We start from the raw sequence: 17,522 nt of genomic DNA on the forward strand, positions 1-17,522 counted from the left end.
GTGCGTGCGTGCGTGCGTGCGTGCGTGTGTGTTTGGTTTTGGGAGGAGGTTGTCACCAAGTCATAAAATCATCCCTAAAGAATTTAAAGTTATGATTTTGGTTTACCAGATTTGGGAGGAATTTTTTCAGGAAGTGTGCCTATTGTCAGTTAAAGATTACCACCAGGATCTAGAGGAATCTGGTGAATCCTGACAGCTTTAATCAGAGCAACGTGTGGCAGCCTTAACTGGCAGTCTCCCAGACCCTCAGGGATTTGGAGCCTTTTGACTTCCAGGATCAGAGCGTGACCCCTCCAGGCAGCCATCTGTCAGCAGAAAAAAGCTTAAGTTGTACCCCCTCTGCCACCGCTCACTCTTGTTAAAGCAGCAGCTGGGCCAGGACTCAAAAGGGAATGCATGGGGTGAAAACAATAGATCCAGAGCTGACAGTTGTTTTCTCCATCTTCCCCCTCCCTGCTGTTTGCAGCATCAAGTGCATCTTAGAGAGCCATTTGGAGCAGAAAAAGCTTCCACCTCTGCAGGGACTGGAGGATTTACCAGAGGACATCCTGCTGGGGAAAGGAGCTGATGTATGGAGAGCTGCTGTGGAGTTTAAAAGAAGATAGAAAACCTGGAATAAGATGTATTTATTTGTTTTAAATAAGGGGACCTGATTATAATTACATTTTCCTTTCCGTTGTGTATATATTGCAGCATATTTTAATTGTTCTTTATCTCTTAATTATGTCCTACAAGGTCAGTTAATAAAATTATGAATAAAACTTTGTCTCGTGATTATTTGCAAATGCTCAGTTTGAGAAAGTGTTGGTTTAAAAGTCAACCAAACCGTTGGGGAAGATACGCCCCCTATAATCCGTACATTAGGCTGACACTTCTCTGCGACCAATCAGATGAAAGAACACGCAAACGATGTATCCGTGTCCACCAATGACAGACGGCGGGGGGTGGGGATTTATCCGTGTTGTTACCACAGAGATGATGATACGCGTTATTTGCTCCACTGTCCACGGAGGACTTTCGCTGTTTATCGGAGGATTGTTTTGGAAATAAAAGCCACGTCCGTGGGAGCATACTCCAGATTATCCACCATGATGCCATCCCGTCCGTGAAGTGAGTCTTTCCTCCAGAGGAGAAACTGATATGTTTGGTTTTACGGCCGTTAAGGGAACAGTTAGCTTGAAAGGCTCCCACCAGACTTCATTTAAAAAGCACCGTTTTTAGTACTTTTCTAATAAGACATGTTTGCGCTGTTATCATTCCAACTGAATCTCGAATTACGAAATCACAAATTTTACCCATGATTTAAATATTATCATAACGTTACGGAGCATGTATCATTTTGTGGTAATATTTAAATTTGGGTTATGTTAACTTGCAAGTGTTGCGTGTAATTCTGTGTTTGATTCAGAGGTAGGCCAAGCAAAAAAGGAAATTAGGCAGGTGCTTAGGGTCTCCGAGAAACGTTGTTACAGAAGTCAGATGCAGTTAAGTATATTTTTATTCAGTACTAATTATACAAAACCAGTTATTGGGTATACTTGCAGCATTTTCAGGACTTGTCCATCTTCCACCATAAAGCTACAGCCTTTTAAGTAGTCCTAAAGCTTATGAAAAGTTAAAACCTACAGTCACAGAAAGTATTTATCTTTTTTGTTAAGATGTTACCAGGGAACATTAAAAAAATCTTTGATACATTATCTGCTTTATTCGTGGTTAAATAAATGTGAAGTATTTAATTTTTGACAGTCTCTTTATTCAACCTAAAAATAATGTTTGTTACTGTAGAATATACTAAATCCAGCTGAGAAAACAAAATTACATTCCATTATTTTTTTTTTGATAGGAAACAGTATGGTTGAAGTCTGAAATTGAAATTAGACATAGATTTCTGATGACAAATGTTATGGAGGTATTGGATGACATAAATTTAAAGACTTATGCTTTAGAAGTGCAGTTTTTAAAATCTCTTGATCAAATCAAATACGTTTTTTTTTTGTTGGAGCAAAACATTAATGACATTTTTATTTTTGCTGTTAACATAAATGAAAATTATAGCTGAATAGTCTAAGTATATCTACCAACAGGAACTACTGAAACTGCATCCTGTGATAGTAGGTAAAAAGCTGGTTTTGAGGTGATGTTGCTGCCAGAAACGTCACCGGTCAAGTTTTTATAGCAAGAATACAAAGCAGCAGACCAAAGGAGCATTCTGTTACATAATTTCTGTTTTATCCTCAGCCAGTGTTATTATTTGACCTCTAGAAACAAGAACGGAAATTTTCTTTAAGTGTTATTACATAGATGATGTCAAGTGGCTAATGTGATTAAAATAATATACTTTATGCTCACTTTATTATATCATGTGCTGACTTTTTTTTGTTTGTTTGTTTTGCACTAAGTATGACATAGTATAAATGTTTGAATACTAAATATAAAAGAGACGTTAGCTGAGCTATGATGACTGATGGGCAGCAAAATTTATTGTCATTTAAAATCTTGGAGGCTTTCAAAGCATCTTAAACATGCTTTTAGTTTTAGGACCTCTTTTCACAGCAGCTTGCAGACATGTAGTATGTAGACATGTAGTTAATCTGCAACACTATTAACTAAATGTTTCTTTACCAAAAACTGTTCCTGTTACCGACTGGGTCAAAGTTTGTAGTTAAGAACTACCAAAAAGTAGCTTTTTAGTAAGCATTATTGACCTTCAGTGGTAGTACACCATAAATACCTTAAGTTATTTAGGTCACAAATCAGATTGTAGATTTATAGCTGACGCAGTAAACTATTTGGAAACGTAACCAGAGGATTCCATGTTCTTCCAGTGGCTGGGAATTTATTGAGTGGATTTGTTGTTGGGTGTTGCGGGGGGAGCAACAGGTTGCTGTTCTTCAGCGGTTCAACTCTCTGAGTCCTCATGTAAACAACATGCTGAACTGACTTCATCAAACAAGCTGTTAAAATTTAACTCTGAATATTATTTCAGTGCAAGTCAGCAGCAGCAGCAGAAATAGATGATTCTGCAATTATTGGGTGTTTCAGAGGACTAGAGACTAGAGTACTCGTCTTGAATGTCAACTATATGAAAAAAAAAAAAACATACCTTGAGCATCCTCTTCACAGTATAACTCTGAAGATGTTTAGTTATAAATATTAAAAAGATATCCTAATGACCCTTTGGAATTTAAAAAGTATTATTCGCTTGACCTAAACTGAATTGACGAAGCAGTTTGCAAACATTTCATGTTGCTAGATTTATTGTGTAGTTATGAGGAGAATTATACCAGTGTAACAGCTGAAAGACACCTAAACTGGTTAAACTCAAGTTATTAAGACTTTTCTATTGAGCAATTTATTCACCCAAATTTGTTTTTAATCACTATGTTTTTTTATTGATTTAAACTTTACAAACAACAAATTTGATCTCTTAATTCATCCGTAACATTCTGCTTAAACACAACCACCTCAGATCTATAGCTCTATAGATAATCTATCTATTTAACTGTGATGCAACCGTTGACAATTGCGCTTCACTCAAATTTGTCTAACTCTTTTTCTTTCACCTCAGAGCTTTTGCAGACGCAGAGTACTAATTTTAGTCGCAGTAATAGTAGTTTTTATTTACACGCATCAATTTGGAAGGTTACGGACTAGAATCCAGCTGGTCATACGACCTGGCACAGGAGAATAAAGAGTCTCTAGTGATGAAAAGGTGTGTCACCACAGTCACCTTCCGTTTAACTTTTTTAATATTTATGTTCAGGTAGGATTTTGTTACCAAAGCAGAGCAGTAAATGCTAAAATGTCACAACTTTTGAACATTACATTTAACTACTGGTAATCTGCTTGATATGTAGTGTCAGTGCCTCTATTGTTTATTACTTAACGCCCTCCAAAATGCCTTTCTGCAATGTTTTCCAGATTTTAGAAGCATGCATACGACACGCAGCGCCTCGTCTGTCCCGCCGTGTTCTTCTGGTGATGCTGTGGACCTCAGCCTGTTGGGCTCTCGGCTCTCCGTGTCCAAACGGCCCAGCAGCGCGTCTCCAGGGAAGCACTTCTCTCGGTCGGTGTCGGTGTCTGTGGCCGCTGATGGCAGAGGGAAGCGCAACACGCTGGTGGGCTTCTGCTAAGAACAGTTTGTTTTTGTTTTTGTTTTTATCGACTCCTCCTGGCCATTCCCAACAAAGCTTCTCTACCCGCAGAGCGACACCAACTCCGGGAGCTGCCGTTCCATCAAGAACCTACGGCGATCCAACAGCACCACTCAGGTCAACCAGCAGGCCAACCTTGGTTTAAGGTGAAGACACACACACACACACACACACACACACACACACACACATATGCACACGTTCTGGATCAGGAGTGTCTATTTTTGAATCAGTTTTTCTTATTTCTCTGAGTCAAACCAGATTTTTTGTCATTGACACAGTGAAGTGTGATCACAACAGGATGTGCAGATTCATGTCTGCTGTGCCTCAGGCTGAAATCCTGTCGAAATCAAATATTTTATGGCGTTAACTTAGAAATATTTTCAAGGAATTTTGCAATATTTCGACTTGCGTATGATGTTAAAGGTGACGTTTTGTTACTCGCAAAGTTGGTCGCTATAACTTGAGATTGAATAAGGCTGAGGGAGCAATGTCATAAAATTAAGAAATACCGCCCAACTGCAGAGTTGGCATCAATTAAGCCCAGTTGACTTGACCAGGTTTGACTCAAAACTATGCATTAACGTGAAAAATGCAGGGATTTTTTGCAGGAATTTACACAATTGCTGGAGGGGACTGATTGATGTAATTTGGCATCTGGAGTATTAAGGGCCACATAAAAAGCTATGGCGGCCTGGATTTAGCCCCTGGACCTTGAGTTTTGACACGTGCAACAAATCGCAAAATTTGAAGGAATCGCTTTGTGTAATTGTCAGGAGAGAATTTGGACTTTGCAGGTAACACACACAGTCTGTGCGCTGTGATTGTGTCAGACCCTCAGCTCTGTTGTGGAGCTCTTTAGACTGAAAGCCTGAGCGACAGCTGGCAGCCCTGAAACTTCGTCGTTTCGGACAATAGGAGTTGTGCTCCTAAGTTATAGCGTGGGGAGAAGTCGGGCGTTTGCTGCTGGGGTCTTGGAGGGTTTCCGGGCCTTCTTTGTTCCGTGTTAGAGAGGGGGGGAGGGCCAGGACTTCTCGGGTCAGGTTACCCCCTCTGCCAGAAGCTGGTAAAAAGAGAAGAGTGTGTTCACGTTCACATTCTATTGTCCGGCAGCTGCCATCAGCCTCCTCCTCTCCCTCTCTCTCTGCTTCAGCTGGAGGAGGGGGCTTTAAATGTAGAGACTCTGAAAATACCCCCCCACAGTCCATGGAGTCTCTTTAGGCTCTCGGCGGGTCACTCAGCGCCCCCCTCCCCGCTGCATCTATCCCTTATCGTCGAGCACAAACTGGAGGAATGTGCTGCCTGAATAGAGGAGTCAGATAGCTTTTCACTGGGCCAGCTGGCTGCGCCCCCCCCCACCTCCTCCCGAAGACCCATGAATTCAGTTAAGACAGATTCAGCCAGATTAGGGGGTCGCCCCCCATCTGCTCATCGTGGCCCAAGAGGCTCCAGGTCCTCAGGACCGACATATGGACACATTTACTTGGAATCCATCACAGAGTTTCTCCCGAAGAAGACAGTCAGCTGCAGCACACTGAATTCCAGAAGAACAGAACGGGAGGGGTCCCTTTTATCCAGCTGCCATGACGACGGTTAATCACAAAAAGCTGCTGTGATCCGAGCTGTCAGAAAATCTGCCAGACGAGCTGCAGCAGCTCAGACAAAACCGAAACCCGCGTTGGCCTAAAGCTGCCGTGTCATCCTCTTTTAAGGAGTCGCTGAGATTAAATTACATTTGTTCAGCTTCTGGAATAAACGTGCCTGGTTTGTGTGTGTGTGTGTGTGTGTGTGTGTTTTTTTTTTTCTTCTTTTTTTTTCAGTCAGGAGCAGAGTGGGGACTACCTGACTCTGTTCGACAGCGGCTCCAATGGGCGAAAGAAGCTGGCGAGCCTCAGTAAAACCTCCCCAGAGAGAACCACATGGAACATCCTGGTATTTACAATCAAACACACGCTGACAGGTCTGGCGTTGCCAAGTCAGTTCCGCCTCCATGAGCAAAACCAGTTACTTTATGGTGTCAAAATAAAAGATGTCGCCAACTGTTTTCCAGCTATGAAACGCAAACAAAATGTTCTGCCATTTAAAGGACGATCAGCCCAGAATCTTCCCGCCGCATGCGAGCTCCCGCAGCACCGGCAGCATGGACTCTCCGACCAGCCTGAAGAAAAAAGAGCCTGGCATCCCGCTGGCTGCCACCTTCACCGCCAACAACAGGTGGACAACACAAACACACACACACACTGCAGCTTGGGTATGTTACTGGCGGTGCTTGGCTCGGGCTTCTTCTCGTGTTTCATAACTGCTGATCACGGCACCCGATAGAGCTGCCTTTAGGAGTGTGCTCCCACACAATCGCACAGTTTTCCTTTTTCAAATAAAAACTTGTTAGTTACATTTTTACAGTCAAAACAACCAAGCAACTTTATTTATCCCAACTCAAGAGTTGACAGAAGAAGAGAAAAGAAAAAGCAAAGAGTCTCATGCAGCCGTTTCAGCATCAGAACAGTTTAAGTTCAGCAAAGACTAAAGAACACTTGTGACATTCATTTAAATAAAAAAAGAACTAAAAAGAGGCACAAATCAGTTCCCCTTTCTGTTAATACTTCGTATAGCTCTTCTTTCTTCACTAGTACAGAAGAAGATATCTTCTCTAACTCTTGACAAAGACGAAGCCAATAGAGGGATCTTTGTTTTTGCTGCTCTCATCTCCCACTTTTCTCCAAGGTTTGTCAGAAGACCGAGATTCCCGTGGAAGATGTCTGACTTCATGTCTCGTCAGTAAATTCTTTGCTCGTTTGGATCATCGTCTCGGTTGGACATTCACTGGAGCTTTCTTCTTGGAATGTGTATCAAAGTTGTTTGTTGTGAATTGATGCCTATATAAATGGACCCAGCTGCAAAATAAAAAAAAAAATAAATAAAAAAAAGTAAAAATCTTTATGAGGGGGAGTTAAACTTCCAACAGGGTTTACCCAGCTGCAGAGGGAAAGGCTGTCAAACAATCAGTTTGCATCTTTGCACTTGTCATTGGTTGTTATGGAGACTTGGTGAGTTTGCCTCCCTTGCCGTCCTGCTCTCTGCTTGTCAAGGCAAAATCCTTTGTCCTTGTCCACCCTTGTAGTCGGTGGCTAACATAAATGAATCGTGTTTATGCCGCGGTGAAACAAAGTCCTGGATTACAGTTTACCACCAGATAAAGTGGAAGTATTTTAAAACAATATTCCTTGAATTATATCTAAATTTTGCTGTTTCTTTTTTTTTTTTTTTTTTTTTCTAGGAGCAACAAAGGAGCCGTGGGGAACTCGGTCACCACCATTTTACACAACAACTACTCTGAGAAGCCTCTCACACCGAAGAGCTCAAACCAGAAGCCCTCCTTCAAGTACGTCTCAGTTCTGCTTTCGTGGAAACGACACATTTTTCATTTAAGAACTTACAGATGCTTTTTTTTTTTTTTTTTTTGTTGCTTTCAGCAACATCCTAAAGGCGACGGCGAACGACGAGGTGCAGCTAGAGAACGGCTCTGTCACAAAGTCCCAGAAGAACTTCTCTTCCTCGTCCTCCACCTCCAACAACAGATCTCCGGTGTCTGCTCAGCGCTGCAGCCCGGTCCCGCCGCGGAGGAGGGAAGTCACAGAGCAGGAGGCGGAAAGGTCGGTCCCCTCTGTGGGAACGTTTTTCCTGCCGGTGCTCTGACGTGCGGCTCACAGCTTTTATGTGTTGCCTGCATGAAGGTTTATCCAGCAGGTGAACCAGGCCGCGGTCACTATCCAGCGCTGGTACAGACGCCTCAGCAGGAGGAAGCACAGCCACCAGGCTGCCCTTGAACAGATCCTCACCAATAAAAGAAAGGTCTGTAATAATCCTTCTGTGGTCTTAGCGGTGGTTCCCTTCTCGTTGCATCAAAGCACTTTTTTTTTATCTGCAGGAGTGGGAGGAGAAGAGAGAGGAGGATGATCATCTGCAGCAGCAGCACAGGAGAGGTGAAGAAAGGAAGCGGATTCGTGAGGAGAAGGCTCGACTCGCCCGTCTCGCTGCCATTCAGGTGCAAACCTTTACTGCGCTGATTCACTTCGGCCGGTTTCAAAGTGATAAAGCTTCAGTTGAGGGGGAGTTTTTCACAGAGCCTTGAGCATTTTATGAGACAGACTAATAAAAAGTAGCACATAATATGAGATGGAAAAAAGAAGAATTATTATTACATTGTATAAAAGTGCATCAAAGTTTGTGGTTGTTACATGACAGAATGTGGAAAACATTCCGTCGTGTTTTTTTTAAATACATTTTTTTTTTCAATCATTTCTTTTTTCAATCTTACAGTTTGGCAGTTATCCACAATTATCACTAATATGACAAATTTGAAGAACTTTCTTGTTTTTAAATGATTCCTGTGCCATTTTGCCAAATACACTGCAAAAAACTCAAAATGCTACCAAGTATTTTTGGTCAAGTTTTTAGTGAAAATATCTTAGTAAGCTTAAAATAACTTACAAGTAACTTTTCAGCAAAATATAGGAACTTGTTTTAAGTCAATAATTCCTCAATCTTGATGAATAAGTATTAGATATAAGTGAAATAAATAAGCCAGTGGAATATTTTAACTTATAATATGGAAAAAATGTTTTATTTTACTTACTTTTCCATCAATATTCAGGAATTACTTTCTTAAAACAAGCTCACATTTCTTGGTGAAAAGTTATTTGGAAGTTAGCTTTATCTTATTTCAAGTGTACTAACATATCTGCACTGGAAACTAGACCAAAAATTCTTGGTAAGTAATATTTTTGCGGTGTGTTTCTATAGATCACTGACGTTAAATATTAAATAGATTTTATTGTGACGCTTAGATAACATGTGCTTAATTACAAGTATTTCTTAAGTATTGAATTTGATCAAGGAACTACAGTTACAACCCCGTCTTTTGTCTCCTTCTGGTGGCGCGCTGCAGGAGCTGCAGCAGAAAAGAGCGCAGCGAACCTCAGAAGTGCAGCAAGCAGCAGAGTCGGAGCTGGAAAACCTGCGGCAAACGGGGGCTGTGGGACGAAAGAAGCAGCCCAAGATTGCCGTCGCCAACAAAAGCCCGACCTCACCGAACAACAACAGTTCCCCGATGTCGCCCACCGACACCAAGACTAAGAACACAGGTCTGTAGGTCCTGGCTGTCACTCCTTCCGTTTTCAAATAATTTGTCCTTATTTAGGCATAGATATTTGGAGAAATTGTTCCCCAAATACCTACATATTTTATCGTTGTATTAAAATGGTTGGTTGGTGACGTGTTTCAACAGACTCCAATTTAAACATCCCAGCTGATTTTGGAGAGCTGAGTTTCAGAGCCATTTCTCCAGCTTTGTCCAGTAACAAAGGGTCACAGTGCTCTCAGGTGAGTTGTTCCCCCATCTTCTTTCCTCATAAACCATCTGGACCTCCAGGTCTTTCATTGTTCCATTCTGAGTGGGAGAACTCAGCACAGATAAGAAGGATAATTCATCTTGTTCTGCTTCAACTGAAAACATCTGATGTTGTTCGTTTAGGGACGACATTTAGCCCGTGGTCTGAGTAATGTTTTTGTTTTTTGTCTCCCTCTGGTGGTGTCTTGCAGGAGCTGCAGCAGAAACCAGCACACCGAGCAGCAGAGGAACATACATCCGAAGTGGAGCTTGAATATCAGAGGAAAGCTGGAGCAGGAGGACGGAAGAAGCTTCTCAGGATCCCACCGACCAACAACAGTCTAGCCCCACTGAGCAGCAACAACAACCCAAAGTCTCCCACAGACAACAAAAGCAAGAACACAGGTGTGACCTGTCGGCTAACATCAGCGTCTTCGTCGGGTGTGTCCGAATTCAGGGTCTGCATCCTTCGAATGACGGATTTGTAGGCCGATTACGTCATAGCGTTGCGACAAGGCCTGTCCGAATTCAAAGACTCCTTCAAATGCATCCTTCAAATGCGTCCTTCTTTTCCCCAGATTTGAAGGATGGGTCCGGTGTATCCTTCACGGCCCACGATATCCCATTATTCATTGCGGGTTCCAACTGGGCGTTCAGGCAGAACATCAATGGCGGTGAATAGCGACAAATTATTTAGCTTTATAACACTTTAAATGACACAACGTGATTTGGTACAACGTTTTTAGGCGAGAATGTAAGTGTGTAAATCTCAAATATCTACTCGGTTCATCAATACATCACCTAATTGCAATATTGCTCTGACATTTTCGGACCTGTCTGCTACCGCTGCTTTAACAGCCAGCTCCCCGCCAGCTGTCAGCTGGCTGGGCGCTCCAGGTTCGGTATACCGAGAGAAAACGCCTAACTCCAGGCACATTGTTATAAAAACTCCCGCTAGCTTTCCCCAATGAGTGGGAGTTAAACGCCGATATTATTCAGACAGGTCTGGTTGAAAATGTTTGGTTTATAAAGTATTTCAAAGCAGAGCACATCGGTTTGGTTGATTAATTAAAGTTAAGCCTTCAAACATAATATGTTTATTTAACCGTAATGTCCTATCTGCGATGTGGAGAGTATTATATTTGTAAATGAATAATTTGCATTCCTTGTAGAAAAGTGCAGTACACATTTGAACATTTTAGAATCAAACCAAGAGATTTCTTTTTTACTATGGAGCATCCTTTACTATAAAAGGTGAAGAATAATATAGAATTCAGTAATACATGAGTGAAAAACAAACTTCGGCTCCGTTGTTTTTTCTTCTTCTCCTCTCTCTGCTTCGCGCTGTCACGGTTGCTTGGCAACATGAGTTACGCTGAGGTGGGGGCGGGGACAGTTGGTGAAGGCTAGACCTGTCTGAATCCACAGATATTTTTCTTCCGGTCTTAGTTTATTCCCGGCCTTCGAAGGACCCGTCCTACGTAGACCAGTCCTTCGAAGGATGCAGACCCTGAATTCAGACACAGCCGTCAAAACGCGTTTGGTTTCAGAGGATTGAAACTGGCTTTGTTTGTTTCTCCAGACTTTAATCTAAATGTCGTAAATGACGGAGCGGATCTCGGGTTCAGAGCAGTTTCCCCCGTTTGCTCACATCACAGAAGTTCCCAGGTAAGGAACGGGATATTTGCGGTTTTGTATTTTCCCGTAGTTCTTCCCTCTGGTAACATTCCCGAGCTTCTCCGGTATGTGTGTGCGCCGCAGGACCTCCTGCAGAGGTCAGTGAGTGTGGAGGACCAGCGTCACGGAGCTCCGTCCAGCCGACCTCAGTCCAAAACCACCCTGAATGAGCTGCTGGACACCCTGAAGCTTTTGGAGGAGGAGCCGGAGAAACTGTCAGAGCCGAGGTGTTATCAGAAGGAGAAGTACGCCTGGATAGATGAGGTCAGCGTTGCTTGTTTTAAATCCACCGTTTTTGCACTGAAACTGTAACAAATCGACGCAACCCAGCTCACATCTGAACCTCATCGAAGGACGGCGACTCTCTGACCACGGACAACCTGGAGCGCCACGGCCAGCTGAGTCAGCATCCCGTGCTGCCAGATGGGGGCGCTCTGCTCTCTGAGGCCAAGCTGCAGAGCATCATGAGCTTCCTGGATGAGATGGAGAAGTCGGAGCAGGAACGGCCACGCTCGGTCACCTCTGGGTCACATAGAGAGGTGGACAGTTATTTGTTTTCAGATTTATTTTTTTTTCCATTTCTGCGGGTTATTTAGCTAGTAGAGATGATTATAAATTTGTGGCTGCTTTCCGGTGTCATATAAAGCTTTAACCTGCCGATATTTTCTTTGGACAATTCCAGTTTCTCATAATGAGAACAGCAGTACGGTTTCCACGTCTGATGGAAGTCTCTGTAAGAACAGGATTACACCATTTTAAAAGCAGGACTAAATGGTTTGCCGTTTTTAAATTGTGTTTAGTGTTTTATACTAGTGATTAAGCGGGACCACTGTGTATTCTTAGATTTATATATTTACCTTTACTCTTTGATTTCATGAAGGTTTGATGTTCCAGGCTCCATGAAGGACGCAGTTTGAAATCTCAAAAGCATAAAACAAGAGAAACTTTGATTCAATTCAAGTTTATTTCATCGAGCGGCGCGCGGTGAACAATGCTGCACGATAAAAACAAAGCATCTGTAATTTACAAACTTAGTCCTTAGTTGGACCTGTGTAATATTTTGAGCCTTCCTGTTATCTGCTTGAAGGTATTTCGCTCCCTCTCTCATCTTGAATAAACTCTAGACATGTTTCACCATAAAACCAATTTCCTATTAAATAGCTTCCTACATTAGGTGCGACTTCCTGATTTGCTGTTGTTCGCAGGCCGTCTTGTCTGAGGAGGAGCTGGTTGGCATCGATCACGTGTCGGCTACTGCTGCTGAAGTCAGCAGCTCCATGATGAGGATCAAACTGGAGCTGGAGGAGAAGAAACGCACCGTCAACATGCTGCAGGCTGCATTGGTGTGGAAGCCGACAACGCGCGGCATTTTTTCTCCTCCTGCTTGATTACATGCTTACATCTTCGGGTGTGTTTCTTTTTCTTTTCTTTTTTTTTTTTTTTTACCACTGCAGGCTCAGCAGAGGGAGCTGACAGCAAGACACGTGAAGGAGACAGAGAAAGAGCTGAGCAGAAACTTCCAGCTGCAGAAGGAACAATATGAAGCCACCATCCAGAGACACCTGACCTTCATAGACCAGGTGAGCGCTGAACTTTAAAAAAATAAATAAATAAAAAAAAAAACACCTGACTTCTGCTGTCTGTTTACGGTTTAATCTGAGGTTTTCTGTCTGTCCTTAGCTGATCAATGATAAAAAAGCTCTGAGTGAGCGCTGTGAAGGCGTGGTGGCCGAGCTGAAGCACGTGGACCAGAAGTACACCAAGAAGATTGCGCACATGCAGCAGCAGCATGAATTGGTGAGTGAGACTCGTGTTTTCACTGCAAGCCGTCCTGTCTGCGCTCTGCCTCTTCCGCTGACTGTTACCTGCTTCCTTGTGGTTCTGCTTCTGTCTAAGTCTTTCCTCTCGTCCCTTGTGCCTTTCATCTCTTCCCTTCTCCTCTTTCGTGTGGGTTTACCTGTTCTTTTTCACCTCGTAGGTGTGGCAAATTCTTGGCCCCTTGTGTGAGGTAACAGGATTTTCTTCTCTGAATCTGTGGCACTTCTGGCTCATGTCTGTTTTTTTTTTGTTTTTTTTTTGTCATTCATTTCTCACGGCATCAATATGTATGACATCACTTTCCATGGACAGTCTGTCTGCATGTGAGTCCTCTGAGTGACTTCTTAAAATTAATCACATTCATGCCTCGCAGTTCATTTTTCTTTTTGCCATTGTTTCCTCTCAGATACATCACTTCCTGTCTGTGTTTTACTAACATCACTCCTGCCTTCGTGTCTTCATTAGATTCAGATTTTATTTCTCTGGTTAGTTACTCCGACGCCTCGTTTCTGCAGGAGATTAAAAAGCTAAAGGACCTGATGAGCGCCACGGAGAAGATCCGCAGAGAGAAATGGATCGATGAGAAAACCAAGAAGATTAAAGAGATTACAATCAAAGGTAGAGTTGATTTAAAAAGGAAACCAGATATTATAGGTTTCAGGTTAAGGTTATGAAATAGAAGTAAGAGAAGCACAAACCATTTGTATCCAGAATCAAACTGTTTTGATTTTGTCTTTCCTCTTGGCCATTTGTTGTTTCTTGCTGCCAATGAGTTTCATAAGGTGTGGAGTACATATCAGGAATTTCTATTGACCGTAAACCTTTCTCATCTTCGTCTTCGTCCTCTGTCAGGACTGGAGCCGGAGGTCCAGAAGCTCATCTCAAAGCACAAACAGGAGCTGAAGAAGCTGCGGACGTTGCACGAAGCGGAGCTGCTGCAGGCCGACGAGCGAGCGGCTCAGAGATACGTGCGGCAGAGTGAGGAGCTGCGGCAGCAGCTGGAGACGGAGAAGGAGGAGCAGTGTCAGAGGGAGAGGGAGCTGGCCAAGCAGAGGTGAGCGACGTCATCGCATCACAGGATCCTTTTGGTAAACTGTTCGGTGAAATGTGTCACTGAAAAGTGGGCGTGGCTGTCGCTGACTCTCAACGCACCACATAGTTTTCCTTTCTTTCCCTTCGTGAATGATGGTTTGTTATTGAAGTGAAAGTCTGGCAGCTTGTTTCACGCCGGACTGACTCTGTGGTTGAATCTGATGTCAGGTACGATAAGCAGCTGCAGGAGGAGGAGCTGTCTCTGCAACAGCAGAGGAGGCGGCTCTACAAGGAAGTAGCCGATGAGAAGGAAAGGGTGGTCGAGCTGGCCGCCAGGTAAGGCCGCCAGGTCGTCCACAGCAGCGTCGCAGGCCAAAGGGGCGTAGACTAAAAGTCTACACTGTAGAAACACTAAATCTTACCAAGTATTTTTGATCTAGTTTCTAGTGCAAATATCTTAGGACATTTGAAATAAGGCAAAGTTAACTTTTCAGCAAGACATAGGAGCTTGTTGTAAGTTAATAACTCCTTAATATTTTAATATTTATTTTAAAAAGTACTAGATCGCTGCAGCCTTACTTTATCTCACTTTTATGTCAAATTAAAGTCTTAAAGATATTTAAAGTCACCGTAACAACGTAGGAATATGTGACGCATTCGGGGTTGTTTTAGTTCTTGAATCTGTTTCTGAAGAACAGATTCTCTAAGCTGTGTCTGCGCTTGGCTGCAGGCAGCGAGGCGAGCTGGAGGAGCTGCGGCGGCAGCTGGAGGAGAACAGCTCGCTGGCCAGTCGAGCCCTCAGAGAGGAGATGGATAAGAGCCGGGAGGAGCAGGAGAGGAGGCACCAGGTGAGGACGGAGGGAGCCCGATTCCCGTCTGCGACGTCCGAGGAGCGCGGACGCTCACGTGGGGCGTTTTGTGTTTCAGATGGAGATGAAGATACTGCAGGAACGTTTGGATGTTGAGAAGCAGACGTGGGAAGAAACCTACAAGAAGAAAGAGGTGAAAACAACATCTGGTGTTGTTTTATCCAGTCTGACCCGAGGATAAAACTGTGCTTCTCCTGTGTCTCCACAGGAAGCCTGGATGCTGAGCCGTGAGCGCGAGCTGAAGGAAGAGCTGCGGCGAGAACGAGACAAAGAGATCGAGATCGCCATCTGGACGCTGGAGGAAGAGACGAGCAAGGACAAGGAGGAGTGTGAGCGGGCCGCAGACAACAAGTGTGTGATGAGGACCCGTTACAAAATCCTTTATATTTGCATTTTAGAAGCGATTTCTTACAGTTAAACTAAAAGCATTCCGATATTTTAGCATGTGCATCATAAAGACATAATCTTACTGAGATTTAGTTTGTCTTTCTGCTCATAAGGAGCCAAATCAATTCAGTTAAAGCTTCTAATATTTAAGTTTTGGCATGGCAAGATAAAGAGACTTCATGTAAAAACAAATAAAATTCTGTTTTGCCTTCCTATAATTGTGTTTTGCAAATTGACTGTACAACCTGAAAAAAAATATATATTTTTTTCAAACTTTTTATTTTCCTAGAATTGTCTTATACAAACATACAAAGGTTCAACCTAGCATTTTGACTTTTTTTTTTTTTTTTAACACATTTTAACAGCCCATTTTAAATATTAGACTTAAAATATTTATTCATATTGTTTAGTTCTGAATCTGGCCCAGGTCTTCTGGAAACTACAAATGTAAGAAATCAAAAACAAAGGCAAACATCAGAAATACGTTTCCCTCAAATAAACTGTAACACCATGAAGAAAAGCTAAAATGTTTACAATAAAACCAACAGGAATAAACAGGAAATAATAAAAACAAAAAAAAAACAATAACAAAGAAATAAACTGAGAAAGATAGTCACCTGAATCATCATCCTTTTAACGCCGTCTCCTTTCAGGATAAGGCGCCTGAAGGAGAAGTACGACGCCGAGCTGAGGGAGCTGGAGCGCTCGGAGCGGGCCGCCGTGGAGAAGCAGCAGGAGGCGAGGAGGCAGCAGGTGGAGGCACAGGGAGAGCTGATCCGACTGCAGGCTGCTCTCAGACAGAAGGAGCAGGAGGTCCAAGATGTCACGCAGACCAGAGACAAGCTGGCCGAGGAGCGCGGCACCCTGGCCGAAGTGATACGGCAGGAGTTCGCAGATCGCCTGGTGATGACGGAGGAAGAGAACCGCAAGCTGAAAGTGGAGGTGTCGGAGGTCAGAGCAAGGCTGCGGTTGGAGCTGGAGAGGATCACCCGCGAGAAGGAGGAGGAGCTGGCCGAAGTCCACCAACGGTGAGATGATGACATCATCATTATTATTATTATTATTTACATTGATATTTAATTTAGTTGTGACAGTGCATTATAATTAAAAGTTTACTAAAGGGCTGTTCTTAATTTTGTTTCCCTAGAGAGATGTTAGAGTTGTCCTAAAAACTGAATACGAAGATCAAAACTTGCAACAAGTTTTAAAAAATCACCTTTAAAAGTATAGATGGCTCTGAAAATAATTTAAAAAAAACAAACTCTTATGATACATAAGAGATGTGATGTGTTTTTCAGTAGTTGCTGGAATGGAGGTTCAGTTCAATGTGTCTTACAGAGAACGCAGGCTGATCCAGGTAACATTTAGAGAGAACAACAACACAGTGTCAACTTTCTGTTTGATAAAAAGTGGTTCTTAACAGTCTGACTGCATGGAGATCATTAAAAACATTCTAAATAAGATTTTTTTAAAAAAAATCACATATTTGATTTTAAAAAAATCTAAAATCAAGTTAGATTTTCTCTAAGTTGAACAACGGTCCAAATTTATGACTTATTTATCACCTTTTTTGCTTAAAAAAAAAGACTGTGATGGTTTCAGAAAAGTATCTTGTGACCGGGTAGGTCAGCCAGTGCAGGTTCATATTAGTTCCTGTTTTTATGAAGTTGAATCTGACACCTAGTTTAAAGGCTTTGTACTCCAAAGATGGATCTTTGTGTAACACCTGCAGTTGTTCGTCCACATGGCGACACACCAGCTATGAACACAGATTTACTTCCCTGGTGAAGCAGAGTCACTACATGTCGCTGTGCTAACATGACCCAAGTTTGACATCATACGGAAAGTTTCCATGTCTGCCATGTTTCAGCTATAAAAATGAAAGTTTGTTTTTCACCCCCAGCTCTGCAGAATCCATCTGCAGGGTGGGGCATGTTGAACTGACGCCCATTGAATCACTGTGTTTTTATGACAATAAAGACCAGAGGGTTTCTGCTTTCAATGTGTTTTCAAACAAACAGGTGAAATTTGTCCATAAACATGCACCTTTTCCTAATTTGAGCAGATAAACTGGGCTGCCTGTAGTGACCAGCAGAGGGCAGTATTCTCTCCTCTATAAAGAAACATACTGTATATAATGCTGAGAATAGTTTTGGGACATAATTTTTTAAAACATTGTTAGACAATTAAAAACGA

General features: G+C 42.6%; 1 protein-coding gene across 2 annotated transcripts in view; it reads left to right on the plus strand.

Moving 5' to 3' along the window:
• Positions 1-988: 988 nt before the first annotated feature.
• Positions 989-17,522, plus strand: part of cep131 (centrosomal protein 131) — an 18,258-nt gene continuing 1,724 nt past the window's right edge. The window contains exons 1-26 of one of the 2 annotated variants that reach the window (XM_007573307.2): positions 989-1,110; positions 3,922-4,118; positions 4,206-4,300; positions 5,975-6,086; positions 6,241-6,368; positions 7,432-7,536; positions 7,628-7,807; positions 7,889-8,006; positions 8,083-8,199; positions 9,103-9,298; positions 9,442-9,536; positions 9,756-9,948; positions 11,126-11,211; positions 11,305-11,484; positions 11,574-11,759; positions 12,426-12,563; positions 12,675-12,800; positions 12,901-13,017; positions 13,199-13,228; positions 13,554-13,656; positions 13,891-14,092; positions 14,299-14,406; positions 14,801-14,918; positions 14,998-15,072; positions 15,148-15,290; positions 15,980-16,354. In XM_007573307.2, coding sequence (XP_007573369.1) covers positions 3,933-4,118; positions 4,206-4,300; positions 5,975-6,086; positions 6,241-6,368; positions 7,432-7,536; positions 7,628-7,807; positions 7,889-8,006; positions 8,083-8,199; positions 9,103-9,298; positions 9,442-9,536; positions 9,756-9,948; positions 11,126-11,211; positions 11,305-11,484; positions 11,574-11,759; positions 12,426-12,563; positions 12,675-12,800; positions 12,901-13,017; positions 13,199-13,228; positions 13,554-13,656; positions 13,891-14,092; positions 14,299-14,406; positions 14,801-14,918; positions 14,998-15,072; positions 15,148-15,290; positions 15,980-16,354 — 3,512 coding nt within the window. In that variant the 5' untranslated portion in view covers positions 989-1,110; positions 3,922-3,932. The remainder of the gene's footprint in view (positions 1,111-3,921; positions 4,119-4,205; positions 4,301-5,974; positions 6,087-6,240; positions 6,369-7,431; positions 7,537-7,627; positions 7,808-7,888; positions 8,007-8,082; positions 8,200-9,102; positions 9,299-9,441; positions 9,537-9,755; positions 9,949-11,125; positions 11,212-11,304; positions 11,485-11,573; positions 11,760-12,425; positions 12,564-12,674; positions 12,801-12,900; positions 13,018-13,198; positions 13,229-13,553; positions 13,657-13,890; positions 14,093-14,298; positions 14,407-14,800; positions 14,919-14,997; positions 15,073-15,147; positions 15,291-15,979; positions 16,355-17,522) is intronic. The other variant, XM_007573315.2, reaches the window with a different exon arrangement.

This window comes from Poecilia formosa, unplaced genomic scaffold (genome assembly GCF_000485575.1).
Source record: "Poecilia formosa unplaced genomic scaffold, Poecilia_formosa-5.1.2 Scaffold7, whole genome shotgun sequence".
Taxonomy (NCBI): Eukaryota; Metazoa; Chordata; class Actinopteri; order Cyprinodontiformes; family Poeciliidae; genus Poecilia; species Poecilia formosa.